The sequence below is a fragment of the Cucurbita pepo genome, chromosome 14 (genome assembly GCF_057944985.1).
Source record: "Cucurbita pepo subsp. pepo isolate OVF chromosome 14, ASM5794498v1, whole genome shotgun sequence".
Classification (NCBI taxonomy): Eukaryota; Viridiplantae; Streptophyta; class Magnoliopsida; order Cucurbitales; family Cucurbitaceae; genus Cucurbita; species Cucurbita pepo.
Window position 1 is genome coordinate 10,622,140 of NC_141811.1, and position 20,880 is coordinate 10,643,019.

The window sequence follows — 20,880 nt, forward strand, 5'->3', positions numbered from 1 at the left end:
TACTTTTCGACCGATGAGGCAGCTCTTTCGATACTCGGAAAACAATACAAGCAAACAGATCATGAGAAATGGGAATGAGCTAATTCATTGAAATGGATCCACTATAACTTACATATCAGGAGAACACAAAAAATGAACCAGCTACATTGAAACCTAACCGAACAGGTATGACGACTCGTATATACCCTAATAAACCAAATGGATTCCTCAGACTATGAAGGTTCATCTCTGCCTCTAAATTAATCTGTGTATTATGATACAGTTTGCTAAATTACTTGGAAAAATATTACATAACAAATCTACTCACCATATAGTTTATATCTCCTCTTAAGACCAAATCAGATCATTGTAGTTCAACATTTGAGCTCTGAATATGTTGCGCAGCTTCTTAATGACCATCTGCAACACTCTCCTGGACAACCTTCTCAGTTTCCCTTTGATTCAAGACCTCTCTGCACATAAACAAAAACGCCTCTTACAAGAAAAATCCAGATGCATAAACGATAAATCTCGAGAAACGACTTAAGTCCAAGTACCCATTACCGTCCGGGTGAACGATAATTTATTAATAGAAAACAAAATTTAAGATTCATTAACAACCTGAGACAGCTAAAGATTGAATCATAGTGGAGAACAGCTACGATTCTTTTCTTCCTTTCTTTACTACGCTTAACAACAGGCAACTGCTTTATACCCTTAGCCTCCATTAGTTCCTTGGCAGTTGCGAGATCAGTGTCAGGGTGGCATGTTAAAATTCCTCGTTCTCGCCCACGGTACCTAATCCCTCGAGTGTAAATAGAGGACACAAGGCCGGTATCCACCTGCAAAGATTTTGGGGTTTCTTTGTTATTTGTATTGAAGAGTACAAATGAAACGAAAAGAAGAAATTATATTGAGAATCAACACAAGATCATCAGTCAATGTACAGATCATAAAACAATGCATGCATACTCAAATGATTTTATATTTGATAGGGGGCTTTTCCTGGAGACAAGAAGTATTAACAAAATGAGCAAATAAAAGTGAACAAAAAATGCACGGATAATGGATACATACACTGAGGGAATCACCCTTCAAAGCATCACCATATTTCTTGAAGAAATATCGTTTAATGTCACCATATGTCAAGATCCCTTCGAGGAAATCATCATCGTCGACCACTAATGCACAGTTCTGCTGGTTATCTTTCATATATTTTAATGCATCTTTCAAATATATGGAAAATGAAACCTTCAGATAGTTCTTCGACATCGCTTGAGAAACCTGAAAGGCAGGAGTGTCAAGAATAAAAGTTGGGATAAGTAGCAAGTTGCTAAGGGATAGATGCAGGTAAGGGGAGAGAAGAAATAAGTACCTTTAGGTCATCGAGAAGATTATCTTCAATAGTAGATTCATGGTCAGATGGATTTGCTATCTCAGAGAGCTCCAAGCCATTGTCAATATTATCATATCTCCAAGACGCCCCATCTTTACGTTCAGAAGGTGAAAGAGGCGTATAACCTCTAGCGAAACCCCGCTTATCGGATGATTCGATTTCCTTGGTCTGTTTTGTAACGGAAGGAACCCATATGGCCAAGCCTACTGCCCCCTACTCATATGACAGAAGTAAGGAAAATAAGAACCAGTCCCTGAGAAGTATATGCTTCACAATGTCTAGCGACAAGAATAACGAGCCAATATAATCGAACTATGTTGGAAGAATAAGATATCAAAGAGTTTTAAAATTGGAATTGGTAACCCTGCACTACTTTTCGACACTGGTATGCTCCCTAAGTTTGAATTGTGTAGTAACGACTGCTCACCTGTTGACGCGTAAAAACTACAACTCACACTAAGATTTAACTTTTTATCATTCGTTTGATAAAAGAACTCTTGGGTTTGGATTAAAAATTGATGACAAAACCGAGCAAGAGGTTCAGAAGTAGACGTTTCGAAAACAAATATCCATAAAGGAAGCCTTCAAGATAACAACTCCGAAGATATTGTCATGACATCCATTGCGGAAGATGAATTTAATACTAACTACACTCACTATCCATATTATTAGATCCTTGATTACAATAAATTTTATTCTCAAAAGCATTATGAGCAAATTACTTGAAGGATCTCCTTTAAAAAAAATGCATCTGTACAAGAGTGTACTAAAGATATCACGGAATACTTGCCATGAGAGGAAGGAGTATCCTATAATCCTTTGTCAGCTCAAACAGAAGTAGAACGGATGTCAAGGGCACTGAACAGACCGAGGCCAGCGTAGCAGCCATTCCAACCTGTATAATGGCATCAAATTATAAGGAATAGAACAAAGTTATGTAGGAAGAAACCAGCTAAAGAAAATTACGAAAAGGAAACTGCGAAAAAGAAAATTACAAGTGCATATGCTTGTGGCTGTGCAACAGCTGCATTTCCAGGAATTGCAATATTAATAAGTTCAACAGCGGAGCCCCCAAATACAGCACCGACAGCCGCACCAATCATTAGACTGGGTGCATAAAGGCCACCTACGAGCCCGGAACCTTTGCACAGAGAAGTAGCCACGACTTTTGCAGCTGCTATCTGAGTTAATAACCAAATCCCAGGAGCTGAAGGACGGTTCCCAGTATGAAGGATTTCTTCAACATTTGTAAAACCCCAATAAAGTATTCCTGGGTACTTGAGAGCTATTATTCCAGCTCCCAAACCACCTAAAGCAGGACAGACAACAGGAGGAAGACCAAACCTTTCCTTGATGAACTCAAATGATTTATCGAACCAAGCAACTAAACGTGTAACTGCTACACTCACAACGCCACATAGCATTCCCAATATCAAATACAATGGAAGTTCTACAATGAAACACGAGGTAATCAATAATGAATCCAAATTAATAGGCTTATATGGTATTGATCAATTTATACACTTGTGCCATGGCAATTCTACAACGAAACAATGGGTATTTGAGTGGTTTTTATTTGTATGTTCGTGGGTTTCACACAAATAGAATAATGTGGGCAGATCAGATTACATGTAGGTCCCTTTTGGTATTTGTGTGGGCATATCCACATGTTCAAGCAACATTCGAAGTGGCATCACCACGTGTCTAAAACTATCAATAAAATAATAATTCAAAATTAACGTATTTATCACTAATTTTCTTAAAGTTTCTTTATGAAAATTAATTAAAACTAATGCATTCAAGGTAAAAAACCAAGTTATAAAAGATTAAGGACAAGAAACGTTGTTTCTTGTTTAAAGATAAAAGGTTTAGGGCAAACCTGAAAATTACTTACATAGACGACAGCAGAAGGAGAAAGTAAAATCATTCAAAAAGGTAATGATGAAGAAGGTTTACTAGATCTTAAGAACAAGCTTGCAAGTGAGTTTGGGAGCCTCCCTATCAAACCAACTTAAAATTACAAGCTACAAAAGCTGAACAAGAGGACACAGATCGATACCAAAGATTTGTCGATGTACTAGAAAAAGTTATTTATCTCACATATGCTTAGATATTGCATTTGAAACGAGTATGGTGAGTTATTTATACACTTATCTAGACCCACTCATTTTGAAGCTGTGTATAGAATCTTGAAATACAAGAATGGAATTCTTGGTAGAAGTATACTATTTTACGAGCATGACCATCTTCCAAAAGTTCATACTCGTGTAGATTGGGCAGGAAGTACTAATAAAAGATGATCTACTTCTAGTTGTTCCTTTGTTGGAGGAAATTAAGTTACACGACAAAAAAAAAAAAAAAAAAATGCATCTGACTTCCTTACACTTGTTTTCCTAAGCCATCGACTCAAAGCCGAGAAGAGGACTCTACGGCTTTACATCAGCCAAGCATTCTTTGGGAACCTTTGACGCGAAAGGAACAATCGGGTGTTCAACAAACTACCCCCACCTTTTGATAGCATTATTCAGCTAGTTCTTTTTATAGCTTTTCTTGGGGTAAATGCTTACATCCTTCCAAATTCACAGCTTTACTTATCCTGTTGGTTGGTGAAGTCATTTGTAATCCACCTTCCATAAAAGGAAGGCCTTTCCTTCACTTGGTACATTTCATTTTACGAAGAACATATGGTTAAAATACAAAGTTAGTCCTAAACTTTGAGGCTTGTGTCTATTCGGTTCCATTTTTTAAAACTTACCAATCTACTAGACATAAAATTGACAAATTATGGATCTATTAGTCTTGATTGTGGTTATTTTTAAGAAACCCGTGACATTTAAGTCTTTTTTCCCTTCCTTTATTTTGTACCTCTTTTGTTACTCAAGATTAATGAAACTTGTTATGTTCCTCATGTAATTTAAAAGTAAAAAGGATAATAATAAGAAATATAGGATGGAATAGATTACGACATGCCTATACTATCATGCAACAACAAATTCCTATTAAACAGAAGACGACGTCGGATAATTGAAATAACCAAACAAAGAGAGAGGGTGACATAATACCAGCAGCAGATTTCAAATCATAAGTAGGTACTGTGAAAGCAGACTGTGCACCAAGTAAAACATTCGAGACTGTAGAAGAAATAACAGATGCCAATATGATCATCGCAGTCGTAAAAGGAGGCGAATTTTCTGCACGTAGAGGCCTTAATACAGTTTCGATTGCAAAGAAGCTACCAGCAACAGCTGCATTGAAGCCTAAAAGAGAAGGATACAAAACAAATTAGCCACAGAACAAGTAGATGCCTCAACGAAGAGGAAAGATCAGCAAAAGTTCAGGGGGCGGGCGCAGGGGCGGGGGGATTATACATATAGTATTGTACGAGTTATAGCATATACAAAGATTAGTCGAATACCGGAAGCAATTCCAGCTGCTGCACCAGCTGCAACAAATGCTATTTTTATCTTTTCACTGTTGTTTTCCATCATAAGATAGAATCCATTGGCACATGATTTCCCAATATCTACACTAGGCCCTTCAGGACCCAATGAACAGCCAGTACCTAAAGTGATGGCTGCTTGAATGGCTTTAACCGTAGGAAAAATTCCAGAAAGTAAATCGAATCCTTGCCTTTGGGAAGAACTTGACTGTTTTATTTGGCTGAGAATCTCAAGCAAACCATGCATCATACCCACTATAACACCTCCAGTCACTGGTATCAAGAGAATGCGATGCCATGTATCAGCTATTCTCTGTAAGCGAAGCCAAGCAGCACCCTCATTTGGAGTGCCAGCCCAAGCCCATTCATGGATTACATGTACCTACTTCAGAACCATGGCATCAGCAACATTCATATCATTCTCTTTAAAACATATTTTCATTAACAGAATGAAGATTACAACGAAATGAAATCATTAATTTTAGAACAATCCAAGGGGGATTACAAACACTTCATCCAAGAAACCAAACGATCATTTAAACCATAATTAGATGCTGCAAATTTAAGAACAGAACAGAGAAACTAACCCCAATGTTAAAAGCTGCAACGCAAAGACCGGTGGCGAGACCAAGAAGACAGGCAATAAGGAGCAAAGCCCATTCAGGAGGGGCAGAATCATCGATATTGTCGTCGATTTCGCCATCGATTACAGTTGGGGTTTGAAGAGAATGCGAATTGTTGTGACGATCGGAAGAAGAAGATGAAGAAGAAGAAGAAGAAGAAGAAGAAGAAGCCGTACGATTTCTACCGACAATATTAACAGAAGAAGGGTTGAAATTAGCGCTATGATTCTCCGTTTCAAGACGCTTGTAATTGAGACGACGACCAGAAAAGCTGCCGCCTCGATTGAGATGATGAAACAGATCCAGAAACCCTCCGCGTTTTCCACTGTTAGTTCTCATTGGATGAAGTTCATCGCCATCTTGCAATTCTAAATCATGGTTTTCCTCATTGTGATCCTCCATAGATCTAAGACGGCGATTATAATCGGAAAATTCCCCTTCCGATGTAGCCCAAGAACTCCCAAGTTCGAAGACGGTGAGAGCCTTTTGTTTAGCAAAGACCCACGAATCGAAACGGGAAAATCAACGAAAAAGGTGAATTGGGTAATGAATGGAATCGAATTTCAAAGGGGAAATTTGGGAATTCAACTTCCGGCGAGCTAAGCCGGGAAGGAACCCGGCGAAAGGAAGCGACGCGTAAACAGAGAACAAGGCCGCTTCACGTTCCGTATTGGATTTCAAATTAGTATAAATTCTGGTGAGTTTCTTCCCTGGGTAGGTACTGGATTGGAATGTGTTAATCGAATTGAAAGTGCCAGATTGCATGTTCTAAATGTGAGCTGTTTTATATGAATGTTTTAGTAGGTCAATTAATTGATGCATAGTGTCAACCATGTATATATTTTTAACTATGCGTATGTGCGTTATGATCTTGGCACGCTCTTATGGAAAATCTAAAGCTCATATATATTTTTGTCCGTCTTTGTTGGACTTTAGGCGAGGTTCGGTTCACTAATTAAACATAATTCATGCAAAATCTAAACCTGTTCGGCCACACATGCTGTCTGGATGTACATGTTCAATTGTTTGCGAGTCTATTCAACTTGCCTCTACACTAGATCAAGTCATTCGGGTCGACATTACCTCTACTTAGGGCCAAGGTCTCTCACATGCAACATCGCGTCTCATTTTGTTATCTTGGGTTTCCAGTTAACACGACCCACATGTCTTAATGTCATCCCAAGTCCCGGGATGTCATTGGTCATCGTAGCTCATTTGGTCATGCTCATTGAGAACGAGCCCATGTGTTGTTCATATCATTGGGACACCCTAAACATCCGTTTTTCTGGGCTCTATTGAGCCATTGGATCCTCTCGTGTCCATGTCATATCATTTATGGACTTGGTATTGAATATCGGGTGCATATATCAACCTTGGACACATGGGCAGGGGCACCACGTCGACATACCTATGTCGTTCGACACTGTCTTTGAAAGACCCATTTCAAGGAAGTCAGTTGAGACACTTGGTGCCTATAGTTGCTTAGGTTACGGGGCCAAGGGTGGTAGAGAGCTAACACTATGCTTCTCCTAGAGTACATTTTGAGTCATTTCTAATCTGAAGAGTAAACATAATTTTGGCAAGCGATCATATGGCTCCGTGGAGCATCTGTCAAATATCTTATTAACACCAAATTTGGTGAGTTTTCATCTTTCATATACAGATTTAACTCCAGAGCTGCATGCCAAAACTTATATTGAAACCTCGATTTCTGAGGTTATGGTCTGAGGCCTTACTTGGCTCTCTCTGAGCTTGTCTTTGACACTCGTGTCGTCTTGTTCTCTCCAACCTTATTTATGTCTCAACTTGGCTTTAATGCACACTCTTCTTGGTGTGTTGGATGATGGACCGTCATTCTCTGACATCATGACACTTGTCTGTCTTGGTCTTCACGTAGCCGAATGGGTACCACTTGAGGGTAGCCACCTTATCTGTCCACATATGAGGGTCATAATCTATTGTCTTTACGGTGAAATTGTGAGAATATTTACTAAAAACACCCCACCTAAATGGTAGTGAATTCTCTATTTATAATCATCAAATAAATTACAACAGAAATGGAAATGGAATGGAAGGAACAATAAATGGATAGAATATATTTGCCTATAATAAAGGTAAAAATATGATACCTATGGTAAACCGTAATAGAAAGCATTTGCCTTCAGTAAAATGTCAAATAGGGTACCTATGGGAAATCGTAATTGAATGCTAAATATCCTTAACACCCCCCTGCAAACTTAGCGTCGGATTTGAACGAACGTGAAGTTTGGATCTGAAAAATTCAAAAGGAGGTCGATAGAGGGTAGAATATGAGAAGAGAGAACCATCATCGTGTTGAGAAATAACCATGAGTTGTGGGCTATAGAGACTCAAGATAGAGGCTCCAAAATTAGGGCGATGACTCTATTACGAGAAAAGGGCAGACATAGAGTGAGAGTGTTCGAAGGTGGCTGTGAAGAAGGAAGGGTGGACTTGGTGAAAGTCAGAGCAAGAGATGACGAAGACGGAAGAAACGGAGAATGCGGACCCTGGAGTGTATTTTTGACGAAGAAAGAAAGAGAGAGAGGGGCAGAGATGGAATGGGGTCTGTGCCTTGTGGATTGGTATGCTATCGAGCAAATGAGCACGAGTAAGAATATCTCGAGCATATTTTACAACTGGAGTTTACGCTGGTGACTCTGAAGGAACACTAGGTGGAGTCTATGGAGAAGTAGTCGGCGCCATAGCAGGCGGTGAAGTTCCAATGGACAGAGATGGAGCCACACCCCCCAAAGCAAGATACAAAGACATGTTGAAGCCGAAAGAGTTGCCATAGTGGGCAAAGGAGCCGATTTTGGCGAGGTGGCCGGTGGCGACTTGGTTGGCGAAGAGGCCAATGCAGCATCCGGATTTTGAAGATAAATCTCTATAGAAGGTCGATGGGCTTGTCGAGATTCCATATATTTCCAATGAAAACGCTGATGAGAATCCTAAGGTTAAAGAATCTGTAAAGAACGAACTGCCAACTCGAAAGAAAAATGAAAGAGGCTATGTTGGCAAAGAGGAAACCGATTTTGTTGGAGAAGGTAAGGTTGTATGTACAAAGTATGGCCAATGGTGGGTCTACGAAGGATGATTGGAGGTCAAAAAAGATGGAGCCGAAGACTAATATCTTCTCTCGATTTCTTCAGCGATCATATGGAATAAGTTTTAGCTCATTTGGTTCGAAAAATAAATAATGAAAAAGGGGTGGGCCCACTAAATTAAATAAAAATATATAATTTATAGTTCCGAGAGATAAACGAGATTATTTGAAGGTTACAAAATTGACAATGAGACCCACTAATTGATATCGTTCATACATTCTACTGATATCGTCTATTTGACGAACGAAAATTTACATTCTCGTTCTTCATCGTCATACCTTATGAGTAGACGATGACAATAAAGTATAGACTATATTATTTAAAAAAAATATAAATTTAGATTTCTCAATCACCTGTGTATCAATTTAATTTACGAAAGTTTAGACTATTTATCAGTGATTTATAGCTATTTTCACTTTGGTTCAATTTAAAATCAGCTTAAATTCTCTTAAAAAAAATTATCTGTCAAAAAATTATCAGAGGTGTACACCGACTTCGTTAAAAAATCTTTTAAATTTAACTTAAAATTTTGGATTGGATGAGTTATGACCCGAGCAATCAAAATAGAGTTCAAAACCCAATACATTTGGTATAAGTTGGGCTACGGTTTTTATTTTTTTTATAAAAAGAACCTTACTTATCTACCATATATTTTACATTACTGATTATAAAATCTTATAAAATTCAAATATAAAACATTTATGAGTCGCACCATATCGTGACAATCTTAAAAGTATTGAGCGTTAGATTGGGTTGTGACTCTATTTTCAAGTTAGTTAGGTTTATCCAATAAAAAAAATGTCCGTTTCTAACTGAACTCACATTTTTAAAATTCAACTCAATATAAACAGAAAAATAAAAAATAAAAAATAAATATATATATATATATATATACATTTTCCTATTTGCATTATTGAAATTATTATTAGAATATTCATTTTTTCAATTATTGATGATGAAAATCATTTAGAATAAAATTTTGAATTATATAATTTATTGAGTTAAATATGTTAAAAAATGTATTAGACATGACACTAAAAATTTAAAAATGGGATAAAAATAAAATTCTAAACCGAAATATTTAATGGATAATTTTTCAAAATCGAATTTATTATCGGAAGAGCATAATAAACATTTTTTAAAGTTTAGAAACTTATCAGACACAATTTAAAATTTTAGAACCAAATTTATAATGTAATATATGATATAATAACTCGAGCAACTAAGACTATCCAACCCACAGTCAGATTTTTCTTTTTTTCAATTTGGGTTCGAATTCAATTCTCAGAAAATCGAAAATTAAATGCAATTCGTGAGTTAGAATTTTTTTGGACGAGATAATCCGACCAATCCAGATTACTCAACCCAAATTATAAAGGTTGAATAGAGTTGGATTGAATTTTATTTCAGTTTGAATTGAGTTGAATTTTTGAAAATTGAAAATTCAGTTGATTCGATCGATGAGATAAACTCGAGAATAGAGTTACAGCGGAACCCAATCCAATCCAATAATTTTAAAAAAGATTAAGAATATTTAACTGTAATTATAATTTTTTAACGAACTTGTAAATGTTAGGTGAATAATTATAATTTGTAAAATAATAATTAAAAAAAATTACCATAAATAAACTAATGGCATTAACTAGTGTAGGGAAGACATTAAACTCATATGATGTATGAAATTACAGAAAAGCCCAAAGAAAAGAGGAAATTGCAAGGTTATGGGAGAGGGTAAAAAGGTAATAGTGGAAGGCAACAAGGATTTTATCGTCAAGACAGAGACAGGGTTTTGTCGTGTAGTGTCTATGTTTTGTGACCATTTTAACCCTAAGAACTGACTGAAAACCGACATGTCGTGTAGTGTCTATTTTATTTTATTTATTTATTATTTTTTAATCCACTCTTTTTTTATTTTTCTTTCCATTTTTTTATATCTTTTAAAAATATAAAATAAAATAAAAATCATAAAACCATTTTCTTAATTCTCTAAATTTAATTTAAAAATTAAAATGGGAAAATATCTCGATAACAAAAAAAAAAAAAAAAGATTACGTTAAATTTTGTACGGTTTTTCATATGACCTAATGAACCTAACCAACTCGAAGTATCCAATCCAAACCATATAAGTTCAGTTGAATCAATTATTTTTAGTTTGGGTTCGGTTGAATTTTTGGAAAACCAACAAATTCGAACCAGTTCACTAGTCGACGTTTATTTTGTCAGATCAATCCGACAACCAGAAAACAAAGTTACAATTTAACCCAACCTTACCCTACTTTAATTTTTTTAGCTACATTTAATTTACTAGAATATAATTGAAAAACGCATTAAATTATCGAGGTCATATCAATATCAAAATTTATGAACATATCGATATGACAGATATTGACGTAAATAAATAAAAAAATTTATAAAAAATTAGTTCGTTTAATAATTTAATTACTTTTATTCCAAAAAATAAATTAGTGATAAAATTTGAGTAATTATTATTAAAATCCTTAAAAAAATAATATAAATTAAATTTAAAAAAAAGAATTAAAATTTGATAATTAATTTACTTACAAATGGAAGGTTAGTGGCAGAGATAGCTTTCCTCTGTATTTTACAAAATTGAACAGAGATGAAGAAAATGAAGAAAAATTATGCACCCAATTGCCCAAACACACTTTTTTCTTCTTCTTCTTCTTCTTCTCTCTCTTCATTATTGTTTTTCCTTGCTTCAATCTTCTCTCTCCTCCAAAAAGTCGGTCCTCTTGGCGCATATTCACAGATTGAGGGGTGAATCGTGGTGTGCTTAGTGCTCCAAAGCCTGCTTTTGACAAAGAACCTGATGCCCGTTTGATGTGTGAGTGGGTGGTGCTGTTTTTTTTTTTTTTTTTTTTTTCTCTCTTTTTCTCCATTTTCCCCTTTCAAACACCCTTTTAATCTCATGAACTTCTGCTAATTTCATCATCAGATTCTTAGGTTTGTGTTCTACCTCCTCTGTTTCTGTGGATCCTCTTCTGGGTGTTCTTTGTTTTTGCTTAATCGTCTTGTTTTTGGGTTATTTCATGGCTGTCTCTCACTCGGGTTCTGTTTTTCTTCGATTTGGGTTTCTTTTTCTGAGCTCTACTGTTCATAAACCAAGATTTGGGGGTTTTCTTGTTTTTGTACTGATGGGTTTCTTTAATCGGTTGTTTTCATGTTCTTTGATGGGTTTGTGTTTTGATCTTCAAATTTCATGTCATTTTTCGTCTACCCATCTGACCTTTGATGATTTTGAGCATTTTTCTGGGTTGAATCCACATGAAATGATACTCAAAACCCACTTAATTCTGTTCTTGTTTCTTTGCATCACATGAAATAACGTTCTACCTGATTCTAGAGTGTTCTCTTCTGCTTTTTTTTGCTTGGATCTCTCTCGTAGTTCATGATTTCATGTTGATTTCTTCGTTTTTTGTAGGTTAATGGATGATGATTCTGGTGGGTTTGCTTCACCTTTGTTCTACTGATTTTGGGTGAAAGAACTGTAGTTCTGCTTTTATATATATATATATATGCTGAAGTCTAAGTTAAAGATAAGAACTAGTAGTAGTAGTAGTAGTAGAAGAAGAGCTTGTGACTGTTTTAAGAACAGCACAAGATCATTAGAGAAGCTTTTCATCAGATGTTATCCATTGAAAACCCTCCACCAGATCCCTCATATCAGCCATTGAGTATCAACAATGATGAGAGGCCTACTCAAAACGCCGCCATTCTTGACCACTCCTCCTTCCCTAACTTCTCCTTGAGGTACTCTCTTCACCCTTTGGCTTGATGAACAGATATCATGTTTGTGTGTGTTCTTTTCTCTTTGATGATCTCAAAGTCATATCAACCCATCTTGGAAAATCTCTGTTGGTGTAGATCCATACGGTAAATTGTTGCTTGCTTGCTTGTTTGGTTGTTTGTAGTTTAGCCCCATCGGTCGGAGAGGAGAACGAAAGATCTTTTATAAGGGTGTGGAAACCTCTCCCTACTAGACGCGGGAAAACTCGAAGAGGACAATATCTGCTATCGGTGGGCGTGGGCCGTTATACCCACCATGGGACCTGGCTCATGAACCCGTATTGTTCCTATTTTCGTACACTTTTGCTTCTCAATGGGTTCTCTAGAGCTGACTTTGGAAACTTTTAATATCTGTTTTCTTTGTTCTTACCATGTCGTGTGTTTAACGAACTCGATAATTAGTATTCACCAGGCTCGAGTGGTCGATGATATTTGATTCTACCTCTCTTTTGGAACCATTCATTTGTTTTCTTGATCAAATGTCTTAAGATTTTGATTCTTGAACTTTCTGGTTGGATACTGCTAAGCTGAAAGCTTATGTTCTTACGAGGTTTCGAGCTTGTGCTAGTTTGTTAATGGAAAGGAATGGTTTTGATGCAGAGATTATGTTTTCGGTTGTCGGAGCAAGGATATCGAAAACAACTGGCCATTTTCCCTCAAGAATTTGCAGCTTTGTTTGAAACATGGTGTGAAGGATTTACTACCACCTTTTCAGTCTCCGAATCGTGTCCGAAACCAGCGGGGTGAAAGTTCAAGATCAAGTGTTCTTCATGGGGAGTTCTCTGAGCCTAAAGAACCTGTAGAACTAGAGCGATCGGATGCTAAGTTCGACGAAAAGCTAGTAAGAACTTGTACGGAATCGAGTTCATGCAGATGTGAAGGAGAAAATGGTTTCTCTTCCACCATGACAAGCATCTCACAACCCCAAAAAGAATTGGTTTCCACAAGTAGACCGTCTAGTTCATCTTTAAAAACCGATACTTTATCGGAAACCCCGGCCGAAGTGGAGCGTATGTGTTTTCCAGCATCTGAAAAGAACGAAAGTAAGATCAAAACCTCAGGTAAAAGATGCAAGATTATCAGAAAATCGACCAATCACGTTGACCAAACATCAACTGTAGATATTGCTGCGAGTCTTAGTACGGTATCGGAGTCGATGGCTTCGAAAATATGCCCTGTCTGCAAGACGTTCTCCTCTTCATCAAACACCACTTTAAATGCTCATATTGATCAGTGTCTTTCTATAGCATCAACTCCTAAGTGTACATCAAACTCCAAACTCACACGGTTTAGGATCAAGCCGAGGAAGACGAAATTGATGGTTGATATCTACGCTACAGCTCGTTCTTGCACGTTGGAAGAGCTTGACAGACGAAATGGTACCGCTTGGGCCACTTCGTCGGGCTTTCCTGCTGAGAATATCGAAAATTGTCAGATTAATGAAGGGAAAAAGCAGAAAGTGATGCCAGTTCATCCAGAGGACATTGATGATCATAGTGCAGGTGCAGTTTATATCGATGCCAATGGCACGAAACTTCGAATTTTGTCCAAGTTTAGTTCTCCGTCATCGTTGTCGATATCGCAAAATGAACTTGGTTCGAAGAAACTCAACGGAGTAATGGGAAGGAAGTTTCATTCAGCCAAAAAGAAGAAAGATCATTCAACTAAGCATCACAAGTATCTTAAAGTAGCTGCTGAAGGTAGAAAAGTTCCATCTCAACGGTGCATTCCTCAGGTACTCATGGAGTTTTGAACGTTATTTGAACCCGAAATATTCATGTTATGATAAATTATTTACGATTCATGCAATGCTTAAACTCGAACGTTATTCTAGAATAGCTTCGACATTCTCGTTTAGCCTAGTATGGTCACTGAGTTTGCTTATCCTTGATTGACTGATAAGGTCGAAGGACACGCTGAACGGAATGGAAGTAGTAGATTGGAGGTACATAAAATAACGAAGCAAGCGAAACCCCACGATTCGGGAACTTTACGACAATGGGCGTGCTCGAAACGAACCAGAGCAAGTGTGAGCACCAGAAAGGAAGGCTACCAACCCTCTACGTTTAAATGGCATGTTGATACTGATCGCTCGGTTTTAGCTGACTCTTTGTTTGACAGAAGTCAAGTTGAGCATTGTGTTTCGTCTCCCGAAAGCAGCGAGAGAACGGACAACATGGCGTACGAAGCCTATATTTCAGACAAGAAAGGGCGGTCTCCCGTGCGGAGGAGCCTGAGAAGTTCGTTTTCTGGTGAAATGGTTGATATTGGTTCTCCAACACAAATGAAATCTCAAACTCCACCTGGTTTTAACAAGAAGTTGTCAAGTAATTACCATGAAAATGCAGTGAAAGTTAGAAATTTGAACTCTTCCCGACGAGACGAGTTCCATGTCAGTAGCCGGTCGTCTACTGGTTCTAAGCCGTCCCCTCGGTTTAATCGGTTTTCTACTTTTGATCACAGCCGTAGCTCATCAGATGGAAGTATTGAAAGTGATCAATCTGCAAAGGAAGAGGTTACCAAAGTAAGTGAATTGAGAAACAGAAGTAATAGAGAAGCAATGAGCAAAGCCATAGCTTTGAGTAGTTCGGACTCGGAACCCGAATACGACGGATGTCACGAGTTGAAAAACATGGATTCTCATATTCGACTGGATGTCGAGTTTCAAGAAAACATCAAGGGACTTGAACTTGGTAGTAAACAGAACTCATTTCATGAAGATGTTAGTGTGGATTCTTCTTCAAAATTAGCTCCGAACGAGAGATTCACGTGTTTTTGTAAGACGAACAATAACGTCAAGACCCGGTGTGGCATGCTACAATCTACTCAGAATTGTTCATGCACCTTCTATGGATCATCCGATGGAGCGAAAGGCGGTTTCGGTATTGGACAAGACATGTTTTTCACTGATGAAGACTGCAGTGCCATGATTGGACATGATGTTCAAGGAGAACTGGATTCCGAGGCCAAGCGAGGAACGTCGTGTTTCGAGGTTGATCCAATATCTATTCCAGGACCTCCAGGATCTTTCTTGCCGAGCCCCCCGAGGGATATGAGATCCTCAGAATACCGAGGAACGTCTTCGTTGAGCTATAGCTGGGTTCATTCCTGCCTCGATCAGCACGAGTTGATTGATGGGGATTCATCAGGTTCTCCTATTTCTGCAACATCAACCATCTCTAACACCACAGCATCTAGATCTTGTTTTAGGCATAACAATCCATCTCGAGTATGTTCCGATGTATTTCATGATAAGTTCGGGTCAGTATCGCCAAAAGCTCGTGCATTGCCTCATGTAAATGGTGATATGTTTAAAGTCAATAAGTTACCAGTTGAAACGGGAGCTCTTGACGTTGTAAATAATGGCCAGCCTTGCTGTTGTCAAAGGGTCGGCACCAACGTAACTTATCCCGAACCACAACTGACGAGGCATCACGCGATGACATCGGAAACCATGCCAGCCATGGACAGAAGACCAAACAGCTTTGATATTATGGCTGAAGGGCCTGGACAGACGACACTGGAGAGCACGGGGTTCCCAGTAATTAAGTCGCCTTTCAAGTCCTATCCGGGACCGAAGTTTTCGAGTCCTCGTGAGCCTGCCAGTCCAGTTACGTCTAATTCTGTACTGAGGTTAATGGGAAAGAACTTGATGGTGGTAAACAAAGATGAGGAAGATGTAGCTATGTCAGTTAAGCAGCCACAACTTAGTCAGGTTCCAAGTTTTTCGGGCGGTTCCACGCAACATGTTCGAAATCAAGCTTCCTCTGGTTCGTATCCTCATTGGCCACATCAAAATGCAGGTAACTTATTGGGGCAGAGTCTCGATGTAACGTCGTCGAGGGGCTTCGGGAGCCCTGCGAATCTGAATATGTCGTCACCGCACGGTCAAGCACCTACCACATTGTTTCTTAAGCAGCACACAGCCTCCCAAGCCAGATTCATTGCCAATGATCCAAAACACCTTGTAAGTCCATTTTGTTATCAACCAAAGGATGCTTCAAATCTCAACAAACCAGCAACAATACACAGTTCTAGTTTTCAATCGACCCCGTCTCGAAAAGATCATGCCAGCCCTGTTAAATGGGATTGTAATTCCGAACCGCCATACGTCTGCAGGAGAGGAGTCTTTTAATAGAGTTACTCGAGGTCTTTGCTCGTCGTCGTAGGTTATGCTATCAAGTTCCTGCCATCGAATCAGTGATAGTATCCGTGTTTTTTCGGTAGCCAAATGTTTTTTTGAACGCTCTAAGCAACGGGTGACAGATACATTTTACCAGATGAAGGAGATACAACATACAATGGAGATTCAGAGAGGGGCTGTGTTATTAGTCAGTTCTAAAGCTATGAAGAGAGTAGATAATATATATATATATATATATATATATAATGTACAAGTGGTTTTTCGATGAATAATCGTCTCGAACCTTTGACCGAAACATAATGGAACAGAGCTTTCCCGCTATTTAAAGTGTCTTTCTTGTTCATTTTTCGAGTCAATAAGTAGTAGTAGTCTCTTTTGTCTAACTTCATGGGTCTTGTAACGGTTCAAGCTCACCGCTAGCAGATATTGTCTTCTTTGGATTTTCGCTCAAAAATTTTAAAACGTGTCTGTTAGGGAGAGGTTTTCATATCTTTATAAAGAGTGTTTCGTTCTCCTCTTCAACGGATGAATGATCTAACAGGTGATGTTGTTCTCTTTGGGCTTTTTCTCAAAATTTTTAAAACGTGTCTACTAGGGAGAGGTTTTCATATCTTTGTAAAGAGTGTTTCGTCCTCCTCTCCAACGGACCTAAGATCTTACCGGTGATATTGTCCTCTTTGGGTTGTAGTTCAAAATTTTTAGAACGTGTCTGTTAGGGAGAGGTTTCCATATCTTTATAAATGATATTTCGTTTTCCTCCCCAACCGATGTGGGATCTTACCGGTCTGAATTCATGAGAACCGTTTATATTGCTCCTACTCTAAAAGGTTCCATGGATTCAATACGAACAAGAAGAAACAAACAAGAGGAGGAAAAAGAAGATTCCTTGATAGTCAAATCAATAGCAGAAACCATCACTATATAATGAAGCTCCATTGGATTAACTTAACTTCCATTACTGTATTTAATATGAAGATTAGTTGTACAATGAATGGAACAGAAGAAGCCAAACTTCACGATGGAGTACCCATCTTTCGCTGTCAAGATCACATTTTGATCATACGGGTAGCTGTATTTTGATGAAAACAAACATGGGTGCCTCTTGCTTTTGTATATTGATATCATTTTCTTGCTGCAAAAGATCTCTCTATGTGAAGAAATAGCCCAAGGCAGTGGAAGGGATTTTTATTGGGGCCTCTTTAGTATAAGAGAGGGCACGCTCTCGCATGCAAAGGTGGCGGACCCTTTTATCTATCTATCTATCTATATATATATATACACGTAACAGTTTATACCCACCGCTAACAAATATTGTGCTAACAAATATTGTTCAAAGTCTTTGGACTTTTCTTTTCGGGTTTTCCCTCAAAGTTTTTAAAACGCGTCTATTAGGGAGAGGTTATCACACCCTCGTCAGAAATGTTTTGTTCTCCTCTCTAATCAATGTGAGATCTCACCGTCCACTCCCTTGAGACCCAACGTCCTCGTTGGCATACTGCTTGGTGTTTGGCTGTGATACCATTTGTAACAACTTTAAGCCCATTACTTGCAGATATTGTTATCTTTGAGCTTTTTGTTTCGGGCTTTTCCTCAAGTTTTTTAAAACATATCTGTTAGAGAAAAGTTTTCACATCCTTCTAAGGAATGTTTTATTCCCTTTTCCAACCAATGTGGGATCTCACAATCCCCACCCTCTTGGTGGACCCAACGCCACCAATGTAGGATCTCACAATCCACCTCCCTTGAAGACCAGTATTCTCGCTTTGTTGGCACCAACGTGGGATCTAACAATCCACCTCCCTTGGTGAGCCCAGCGTCACCGGTGTAGAATCTCACAATCCACCCCTCTTCGGAGGCCTAGTGTTCTCGCTTTGCTGACACACTACTCAGTGTCTACTGATCTAATACTATTTATAACAGTCCAAGCCCACGCTAGTAGATATTGTCCTCTTTAGTCTTCCCTTTCATACTTTCCTTCAAGGTTTTTAACATACAAGTAGAGTTTACGTGCTCAAAAGGAAAGATATCACCCGAAAATAGCACAAGATCGCCTTTTCTTGCGGGAAGTTCTTTATATATATATATATATATATATATATATATATATATATATATATATATATATATATATATAATGTGTAAAAAGATTGATTCAAAAGAGACCCGGATCAATTACTTGAAATTACGAAAATGGTGACTCCAATAGCAACCCGTTTGCGGTTTTCGATAGTCAGGGTATCGTCACGACAACTTAATTTGTCGGGGTTTGGGGTTTGAGATCTCTTGATTTAATTAAATCCTAAAGCTTAATATGTAGGGTTAATCAATACATACTTTGCAGAATGAAATCTAGAAAGTTCCCAAAGACATTATTCTCTCTCAATCTCTCTAGCCATTGTGGACCACTTGCTTCCACTTTACATGTGCCTTAGTCTGTGTTCTTCAAAAGCTTACAATATTAAACAATTCACTACTCGTGGGGCTCTCGAGCATTTCATATCACCGACCCACGACCCCAATATAAGGTGTCGGGTGTCACAATCACACTTTTTTTAGCAGCTAAATTTTGCGATTGTACGACATTCAGTGTCGTTTCAACTTATGCTCCAGCCTCTGACCCTGTTTTGAGAAGAAGGTTTTAGAAAACGGGAGTAGAGAGATTTTCGAAAGAGAGTTTGAAAGTTAGGTTGAAACAAAGATTGAAAGCAACGTTATATAGCTATAAGCAAAAAGAAAAAAAAAAAAACACCACGGCTTAAATATTATATGACTAAAGGTAGTATATTTTGAGGCGATTCAGGTCTAGTAGGTTATCTAGACATGATTTTTTCATGATTTCGCCGAACGGTCATACAAAATCTAGGTGGGAGGAGTTGACGACTAGTTGCTACTCTCTATAATAAATTTTGAGGCGATTTAGGTTAGGTAGTTCTAGACATAATTTTGTCGAAAAGTCATACAAATAGAAAATAGAATAGTAAGACAATATAACATGAAATCAAATAAAGGGTTTAGCGTGACAGGGCATGCAGTCGCGAGCAACACGCCCGAGACGAGTATGATCGTGACACTATGAACCTATGTCGATATTATTATCAGAGTAACTAATGTCTTGTATTAGTTAGAAGTAAAAATGACTGTTTTTTCTATTAGTACAAGATGACTCAATAAAAAGCATTAGAATTTACGTACAACACTTGCATTATCTAACTGTCAAAACTATTAACGACATCAGATCTTGCTCCAAAGACAAAACGATCATCACTGATGTTTCTTGTCCCCAACATGATTGTTGTTATGTTCTTTGGGCACTGTCGAAGTGTTCACCCTCTCAGTCAGTAGTAGCTTAGCTCGGGTTGCTTGTTTGCCTTCTGGGCGAGTACAAACTTGATCATATAAGAAGAGCAGATTCTTCCATACTCTTCCCAACCTTATGAACCTAAACAAGAGGAGCATCAACCAAACATGAACCTCAGGTATTTGCTCCACTTTTTAAACCCTTTTCTTGACACAGCTATGCTGTGGCTAGTACAGATACCGAAGGTGTCACGGTCGATCATGACACCCTCACGACCAGCCTTGAAGGAGATCCAAATCCTATATTTTTTTCGCCCGACTTTGTGGCTTCGTCAGACCTTAGGCAAGGTTTGTTTTTGCCCACCGAATACAACTTGTGCGGAATCCAAACTTGTTCAGCCATACACGTCTGTCTGCACATGCATGTTCAATCTTCTGCGAGCCATTCAACTTGTCTCTACTTGGGGCCAAGGTCTCTCGATGCAATGTCGCATCTCAATATGCCATTGAGAATAGGCCCACGTGTCGTTGATAATATCGAGACATCTCGAACATCCATTCATCTGAGTTCTATCGAGACATAGGACCCTCCCATGTCCATGTCATATCATTTATGGACTTCGGATTGGATAGCAAGTGTCTGATCCAACCTTCGACACATGGGCTGGGGAGCAATGCCAGTACATCCATGTCGTCTGATACTATCCTTGAAAGACTCATTTCAAAAGAAGTCACTCGAGACACTTGTCTTGCAACACTCGCCGTCACTGTGTCACAAAGCTCGCTTAGGCCACAAGGTCCCGGGTGGTGTAGAGCTGACACCATGTCTCTCACTAATGTACAATCTGAGACATTTTTGGTTTAGCAAGCGTAGACATGATTTTGGTAAATGAGCATATGGTGTTGTGGAGCCTTCATCTCATGCCTGATTGACACCAAATTTGGCGAGCATTCATATTTCATATAGATGGACTTGACTTCAGAACCGCATGTTCGAATTCCCTCCAAAACTCTAACTTTCGAGGTCAAGATCCTTCAACAAACCTATCTTTCACACTCTTGTCTACTCG

General features: G+C 38.4%; 2 protein-coding genes across 4 annotated transcripts; one reads left to right on the top strand and one right to left on the bottom strand.

Moving 5' to 3' along the window:
* Nucleotides 1–62: 62 nt before the first annotated feature.
* LOC111810759 (chloride channel protein CLC-f) lies at nucleotides 63–6,192 on the bottom strand. The gene is made up of 9 exons (XM_023697536.2): nucleotides 5,402–6,192; nucleotides 4,791–5,196; nucleotides 4,438–4,632; nucleotides 2,371–2,825; nucleotides 2,166–2,270; nucleotides 1,355–1,588; nucleotides 1,057–1,263; nucleotides 601–821; nucleotides 63–452 (listed from the first exon to the last, which is right to left on the bottom strand). Exons 1-9 carry the CDS (start codon nucleotides 5,837–5,839, stop codon nucleotides 389–391), a joined length of 2,325 nt encoding a protein of 774 aa, XP_023553304.1. The 5' UTR covers nucleotides 5,840–6,192; the 3' UTR covers nucleotides 63–388.
* A 4,966-nt stretch (nucleotides 6,193–11,158) lies between these two features.
* LOC111810753 (uncharacterized) lies at nucleotides 11,159–16,845 on the top strand. Of its 3 annotated transcripts, none has more exons than XM_087117633.1 (5): nucleotides 11,159–11,407; nucleotides 12,005–12,333; nucleotides 12,495–12,647; nucleotides 12,970–14,104; nucleotides 14,273–16,845. In XM_087117633.1, the coding sequence occupies exons 2-5, from the start codon at nucleotides 12,209–12,211 to the stop codon at nucleotides 16,502–16,504; spliced, it is 3,645 nt and encodes a 1,214-aa protein (XP_086973759.1). In that variant the 5' UTR covers nucleotides 11,159–11,407; nucleotides 12,005–12,208; the 3' UTR covers nucleotides 16,505–16,845. The 3 variants fall into 3 exon arrangements, with proteins under 3 accessions (XP_086973759.1, XP_023553293.2, XP_086973760.1); XM_087117634.1 differs by lacking the exon at nucleotides 11,159–11,407 and adding an exon at nucleotides 11,414–11,526; XM_023697525.2 differs by lacking the exon at nucleotides 12,495–12,647 and having other exon boundaries at nucleotides 11,160–11,407.
* Nucleotides 16,846–20,880: the final 4,035 nt, after the last annotated feature.

Bases quoted from the DNA above. Each gene is read 5' to 3' on its own strand.
- LOC111810759 (XM_023697536.2), bottom strand. From the start codon at position 5,839: ATGGAGGATCACAATGAGGAAAACCATGATTTAGAATTGCAAGATGGC. The intron at 1,589-2,165 runs GCAAGTATTCCG...TCATATGAGTAG, and splicing joins GGATACTCCTTCCTCTCATG to GGGGCAGTAGGCTTGGCCAT. The intron at 453-600 runs GTTGTTAATGAA...GTTTATGTGCAG, and splicing joins TCAATCTTTAGCTGTCTCAG to AGAGGTCTTGAATCAAAGGG.
- LOC111810753 (XM_087117633.1), top strand. From the start codon at position 12,209: ATGTTATCCATTGAAAACCCTCCACCAGATCCCTCATATCAGCCATTG. The intron at 12,648-12,969 runs GTATTGTTCCTA...GTTTTGATGCAG, and splicing joins GGGACCTGGCTCATGAACCC to AGATTATGTTTTCGGTTGTC. The intron at 14,105-14,272 runs GTACTCATGGAG...TTGACTGATAAG, and splicing joins CTCAACGGTGCATTCCTCAG to GTCGAAGGACACGCTGAACG.